This window comes from Anopheles aquasalis, chromosome 2 (genome assembly GCF_943734665.1).
Source record: "Anopheles aquasalis chromosome 2, idAnoAquaMG_Q_19, whole genome shotgun sequence".
In the NCBI taxonomy this organism is placed as follows: Eukaryota; Metazoa; Arthropoda; class Insecta; order Diptera; family Culicidae; genus Anopheles; species Anopheles aquasalis.
In genome coordinates, this window is record NC_064877.1 from 47,032,501 (window position 1) to 47,040,000 (window position 7,500).

Genomic DNA, 7,500 nt, shown 5'->3' on the forward strand with positions numbered 1-7,500 from the left:
AATAAAAATCAATACTTCTGGGATGCAGTTTAGAAGGATCTACTGTTTTCCTGTTGATTTTCCCATCATCACACCATCATATAAAAGGCCAAAGCACCCAGGGCCATCTTTCCCATTGGGCACAATGGGCACATCATCATAAACTGACGATCATACAGTAACTAATCTTGGAATTTAAGGAAATCAGAAGAAATCAGAAAGAGAATAACGTGCCCTATTGACATAAGGTGTTCAATGTGGCCCCTAATGTTTAATGGACCATTAAGAGGCCAGATATCTGAATCTGCCATACAAAGCGGCCCCTTAAGGGGCTTCGGTATTTTTTGTGACATTTATTTTAAACATGTTTCCTGAATGCTGATCTTATCAAGAATATTGTGTAAAATTTTTGGAGCAATCGAAGCAAAACTGACAAAGTTATAGATTTTTTAAAATCCGCGTTTCATACAAGGCTCCATGCAGCTCGCTACTTTAAAGAGCGTTTCCCCAGAACCTACATTTTCAAAGTTGGTACACATCGTACCGTAAATAATACTGGACCGATTGATTTGAAATTTTTAATACATAATCTTTGCACTCTTTGCCAGGTAGCCCCGTTAAGATTTCATGAAAATTGTTGATACTTTTTTTTAAACAAATCTTATAAAAGCGTGTTTTTAGGCGAAATGACAAAAAGCATCTTTTTTTCAACTTCAAAAATCTGGCAAAAATCGAAAAATTGGAATATCACCAAAAACTCTCCGGGGCTACCTAGATAAACTTATAATCTTTCTGACGAATATCGATGTGTATTTTTCTGATGACGCATCACGCAGCTACGATGGGCACCGGAGAAAGTACCTTTTCACAGACGCACCTTCATAAATGTGATGCCGTGGATGAAGTTTAAAAAAATCTTTCCACAAATAGAACTAAATATTCTTCAAAAGTTATAGTTTAATATGCCATACACTGGAAAAAGTAAAGGAGAAGGATACGTCACTAAAAATCTTCAAAAATGAGCCTTTTTTTATGCAGAAATTACCGAAGACCCTCTAAAACATAAATTATTACTATCGGATATTTAGTTCTTCAAATCAATCAAAAGAATTCTGTAAAAACGTATTGCTTGAGTTATTTGCTAATGAGAAACCAAGGAAATTTTGAAAGGAAGAAGCAGGAAAATGATGCAAGTTACTATCGTAGATGGTAAAAAGGCGTTGGACAGGGCTTTTAATGTGTGAAAATCTTAAGGGGCCCCGTTAATACAGCCCAGCGCCCCCCAGATGCTAAAAACGGCCCTGAAAGCACCTTCTCAGCCCTCGTGCTCTCGAATTCTTCGTGTTATCCGTTCATACCCGAGTATAGAACAGATCACTTGTTCTCTTGGTCACAATTTCACTATCACTGCGAACTCTGAACCACCCAGTAGTTGTTAACCCTTGATTAAACGAATGAAATGATCAAAAGTAATGTCGCATTCTTAGTTGCAATTCGATAAATGAGTTAACCTTGATCTCTACCGACTCTATCTTTTCGTCGGTCAAATGTTGGCACAGATTGTCGATCGAGCAGGACCACACACGCACGTACAACCCCCCCCCCCCCTCCCTCGGTCATCGTTCCGGTTGGACTGATAATTAATAACTATCGTGCTGCGTCGATCGCCGCGTTAATTCGGTGTCGAAAAACAAGGTCAAACCATCAAGTCCAGCCTCAACGCAACGCAACGAAACAAAAGCTTTTCAGCTTTTTTTTGGATCAGCGTTTTGGTTTCAGCGAAAGGAAAGCGCAAGCCGGGAGGGACCCACCACCACGCTCGCGGCGTAGCAGCAGCAGCACCGCGAACACGCTTCAATCAATTGTGACCCTCCCTGGGGCAGCAGCTGCGGAACCCGGGACCCCATGCACGACCACCGACCGTGGCAAGCCGGTTCGATTTGAGCTCAGCTCAGCTCACCGTTCCCCAAACACAACACTCGACACATGAAATTTTGTTTCAATTTCGATCCTCTACTTCATGACGTTTTGTTTCATTTGGATAATTTTTAATTAACGAAAAGCCCTGACTGGCACACAGCCCTGTTGGTCTGGACGGGCTGGAAGGGCTCGCGATATGAGGGCTCTGATGTGGTGCCGTGACCATGGAATGTTTGCTGACCACCAAACCGACCACCACCGAGACACTGACCATTGTGCGCGTCACCATCACTACCAGCCCGAAAAAGGGCCGATGATTAATGGGCAATCGCCACCACCACCCGCTCCCCCGGGACATTCCACCACTTCAACTGACCAGCAGCGATCCCACCACAAACGATCGCGATGGCAATTACAATCAATTTACCAAAGCCTGACAAATGATCGCCAAGGATCATGTGTACCCGATCTGTACGGTGTTCGGTTGATCTCCCAATCCACCGCCCAATGACGGCCAATAAACGCGCATCTTATGGGTGCCAGGGATTCCGCCGCCGGCCACCATAAGAGTCCTTCAAAGCCCAGAGCATCTACCGAGTGCATCGCTGTGTGCTTCTCGTTTGCATCTCCTCGCTGGCGTTGGTGTCCGCGCAGAGTGTCATCCGATGCACTCTCGAGTCGGTCTGACTGACAGGTTCCAACGGGCGACGGGTTACGGTTCCCTCACAGATCACAATGGCGCTCGATGAATCGTAGAAACGGAGCCACCAGCTACGAGGCGTTGCTGCTGATGATGATGGGGATGATAATGATTATTACATCCAACGTCAGTTCACATCGCGAGCAGCTCACGGCCACCACCGGTGTCCTGTAATGAGAGCGAACGATGTTTGTTTGCGTGGATTAACCCGCACGCCGTCCATGCTATTGATCCCGTGGCCATGGATGATTGGCACAAACGAAGCGACACGGTGACGCTGCGCCCTGGCTGCGATCTGTGCGTGTTCTGTGGTTGGAGCCAGCGAGCCGTAAAGTTCAATGTTTGTTCTTCAGGGCGTAGGATTTCGATGGCTTCTTCTTCTTCTTCGTGTTGAGTTGTGGAGCACGCAAGTCCTGCAGGAGAGGATCTCAAGCGTGAAGAGATCGTGTTGATGACGTGATGTGTCTCAGGGGAATCCGAGGCCGTTTACCTTTGTTTGTGTCTGGGAACCTTGCTGGCGATATCGGTGTCACAGACTTATCTGAGGACCAAAAACCTGGAAGAGACATTCAACAAATTTTAATCAATTGTGTAGTAGTTTAGCAGCTAGTATCAGCATCTAATACCGTACTATTTGTCTTCTCCTTGAGGTCTAGAACTCGAGGAAATCTCCAAAAAGGTCCAATGAATGATCTTGACTAAACTGAAGTAACTGATATTCTGTCTCTCTCTCTTTTGTGCTGGCGAGTACAGCACCAGGTGTACGCATATGAAACCCTTGTTTTTTTATTAGAAAAAAAACGTTTATTGTGGGAAAACGGATGATCATTGATTCTCCAAAGTTATGGCAATCGTTAGCTACACATTTCAACTATATCTTAGGCAATTTTTGGATGCCTTCCCAAAAAAAAATGTTGGTTGATTTTTATCACAACTCTCGTGCAAAACTGATTAATTGTTGCTTGTAACCGTTTTGCCCAATAAGGCCTGCAATTTGATGACTTCTAACAATTTCGCTAGTTTTTGGTTCTCGCATCAATATCACTACTTTAAAAAATTTTAAACCGTACTTTGCACTGTGTTTCAGTGAGAGCATGCCCACCGTAACCTTCAATAAAAATTGATGCGATTCGGCCGCCGATTTTTTTAGATGAAGGCAAAAAACGAGCGATGTCCGCGAATCGCAGTTTTTAAGAACGGAAAATGCCATTTGAATCGTAATGAAAATATTTGATGATAATAATGAACAAAATAAAACACTTGTTAAGCAAATGAACTTCAACTCTCTATTTCCAATCATTCGCAAGATAAAAATGCGCTTAACTGTCTTATGTTAGTATTATCAGACCAGATAACGTTTGTTATTTAGTCAAGGGCACATGAAATGTCAGCCTGCTCCCGGCATGGAATTAATTTGTTAGGTGCTTGTTATTTGCATAACTCCATTATTTTCTGTCGATAAAAGCATCAAAGGGACCTCAGAGATACTCCTGAGATTAAAGAACTCAAATGCACCGTTGAAATGAAGAGAAAGGGTAATTATTGGAATATTTTAAAGTGAAAACAGTACCATACAACACAATACATTGTGGTAGATAAACTTTTATTACAACTGTATGTGCCGTCCACTGGCAAACGAAAAAAAGTGGAGCAGCTTAATGGCATTTTGCTCGTAAAATGGTCACCGACCAACCAACCACATGAGATACGGGAACACCTACCTAGATCTGCTCCAATTGCGCCAGGCTCATTCCGAGCGTCGTCATTCCAGCGGAAGAATTACGAACCCTGCGCGAGCACGCACGGCGACAGTTTTGCAGTGCCAGTGCCGGATCATGCACACTGGCACACACTGGGTATCAATTAGCGCAAATTTGAGCCCGCATTTTATAGCCTCTTGAGCCTCTCAGCAGCCGCCGCCACATTGCCACGTTTCTCTCTGGCTCTTTTACGATGCAATTTTGGACAAAGTTGGGCTTTTTTTTGGGGCAAGCAAGTGAAAGGAATCGACTACGAACGGCCACTTCGTTCGTTGATGCAAGCAAATGAACCGAATTGGTACCAATCGGTGTCTTCTTAAGGACAGGACACCAGTAATTTGCTGGAGATCACTGTCACAGTTCGGTCACAGAACAGAGACCACCCTAGATGATGGATTCGCACTACAATTCAACGCATTCTCTCTTTTCCCTTCCTCAGGATCGAGCGAGAAACGCCTCGGAACGGCTATCGGCAACGACGACCCTCACGATCGACGTGGCAGACTCGGACGATCAGGATCCATCGTTCATCTACCGGGGCTGCGTACTGCTGGACGGTGCCTGCCTCAATCCGGAGTACAGTGCCTCCGTGCCGGCCGGTACACTGCAGGGCGTCCTCACGGTAACACCGGAACGCATCCAGGCGATCGATCTCGACACGATCAGTGCACCGATCCGGTACTCCTTCCTGTCCGGGATTCCGGGCAACTATGGCAACTACTTCGAAATCGATCCCCAGACGGGTGTGCTGAAGCAAACGAAGCTGGTCGATGCCTCGGTAACAGCCAAAAAGTTCGACATCATCGTCAAAGCGGAAGAAGTGTCCGAGATGAAGCGCTTCACGACGGCCAAGCTAGCGATCCACGTCAAACCCGTCGATGCGTTCCCACCGATGATTAGCGCCACGGCGACCGAAGGTTACGTCGACGAGAACTCCCCCATCGGTACGGTGGTGATGGATGCCGACGGAAATCCGATCAAACTGTCCACCACCGATCAGGATCTCGGTGGTGATGGTGAACCGATGGAGTACATCTACGAAGTGACGTCACCATCGTTCACCGTCTCGAAGGAAGGAATACTCCGTGTCAACGAGGAAGGTCTCGATCGTGATCCTCCGAGCCAGGAGCGGTACCTCTTCCAAGTGGTAGCCCGTGAAGCGACCGGAAATGCAGCCAGCGCACCGCTCAGTGTGACGGTGGTACTGCGCGATGTAAACGATAATGCCCCACGGTTATCGATGGTCGCTCCCGTAACACTGATGGCCGGTGATGGTCGCCGTTTGGTGACGAAAGTCCAGGCGACCGATAACGATGCGTCCGAGAACGCCCTCATCACCTACTCGATCTTCCACGTGTCGAACAATGGAGCGGCCAAGTTTGCGATCGATCCGAAGACGGGTGAGATCGAAACACGCACCCGACTGAATGCCGGCGAACAGTACAGCATCACGGTACAGGCGTCCGATGTCGGCGGGTTATCATCGCAAGCCATCGTCGAGGTGACGATCACACCGGGACCGAACACGAAGCCACCCCGTTTCGCCAAACCCGTGTACGAGGTACAGGTCAGCGAGGGTGCAGAGATCAACTCGACCGTGCTGGTGTTGAAGGCCGAAGATCCGGAGAACGATCCCGTCAGTTACGCCATCACGACCGGTAACGATTTGCGTCAGTTCTCGATCGGAAAGGACAGTGGTGTGATCAGCGTGATCCGGAAGCTCGATCGGGAGGATCTAACGCGCTACCAGCTGATCGTACGGGCGGAAGATAATGGAGGGTTGGCGAGCAGTGCCACGGTCAATATCCGCGTTACCGACATCAACGATAAGAATCCCGAGTTTGACGAACGGAAGCTACCGTACGTGTTTGCGGTGGACGAGGGTCAGGAAGGGGTGGCGATTGGGAGTGTCCATGCGACCGATGCGGACGAGGGTATGAATGCGGAGATCTCGTACACCATCCCATCGGACATTCCGTTCCGGATCGACTCGAAGACGGGCGAAATACGGACGAAGCTAGCGCTCGATTACGAGAAGCAGAAGGAGTACAAATTTGTGGTGACGGCCAAGGATGGTGCACCGGAACCACGGCTCGGTACGGCCAGTGTAACGGTGAAGGTACGTGACGTACCGGATGAGGTACCACGCTTCATGGAATCAACGGTGGAGGTACGGATTCCGGAGAACATACCGGATACAGCCGTGACGACGGTGCGTGCCTTCGATCCGGACACGAAACCCGAGATCACGTACACCCTTCGCCGTGGACCGGGCGATCTGTTTAAGGTGGACGCCCGGACTGGTCAGATCAAGACGATCCGCGGGCTGGACTACGAGAAGGATAAGATGCACGAACTGATCATTGGCACGCTGGAGAACGATGGCAATGGGCCGGGAGATTTCATCAAGATCCTGGTGGAGGTCGAGGATCGTAATGATATTCCGCCCGTGTTCGTGTCCATTCCGGAGCCGGTTAACATCAACGATAACCTTCCGATCGGTGCGATCGTCGGTTCGATGCCGGCTGTCGATGGAGATGGTTCCTCACCGGGGAATGTGGTACGGTACGAGTTGGTTGGGCGCGGTAAAGCCCTCAAGTACTTCCAGGTTGATGCGGACTCCGGGATGGTGCGAATCCGGGACGATCTGGGGAAGGAAGAGGACAATGAGTATCTGATCGATGTGAGGGCTTACGATATGGGTGAACCGCAGCTAAGCAGCGTCTCGACACTGCCCGTCTACGTCAGTCACATTCCGGCCAATCCGAATGGGGATTCTGCGGAATCGCGAGTCGAGAACGGTGGCATCGTGAATCTGGAAGTGCAAGGACTGGCGTTTAGCGATGATAGTTACACGACGAGCGTCCCGGAGTCGACGGGCGTTAATGCGACCGTTAAGCTGGTGCAGATCATTAACTCGAAGAAGGCGACAAAGCATAACGGGGGCTTTAGTTGTGAGTTGACGGGCGGGAACGAGCAGGGATTGTTCCGGATCACGATCGAGGATCATGCGTGTGCGCTGGTGTTGAATGCACCGCTTGACTACGAAACGGCCACCAGTCATACGCTGCAGGTGCGGCTTGCATCGAACAAGTACTTTGTGAACCAGCACAAAAACACGGCCAGCGTGAAGGTGATCGT

At 48.6% G+C, this 7,500-nt stretch overlaps 1 protein-coding gene across 3 annotated transcripts in view; it reads left to right on the forward strand.

Annotated features, from left to right (window-relative positions):
• Positions 1-7,500, forward strand: part of LOC126569756 (cadherin-99C) — a 145,256-nt gene that overhangs the window by 134,664 nt on the left and 3,092 nt on the right. For all 3 annotated transcript variants that reach the window (XM_050227073.1, XM_050227075.1, XM_050227074.1), the window contains exon 8: positions 4,799-7,500. This exon is cut by the window's right edge and continues 603 nt beyond it. In XM_050227073.1, coding sequence (XP_050083030.1) covers positions 4,799-7,500 — 2,702 coding nt within the window. The remainder of the gene's footprint in view (positions 1-4,798) is intronic.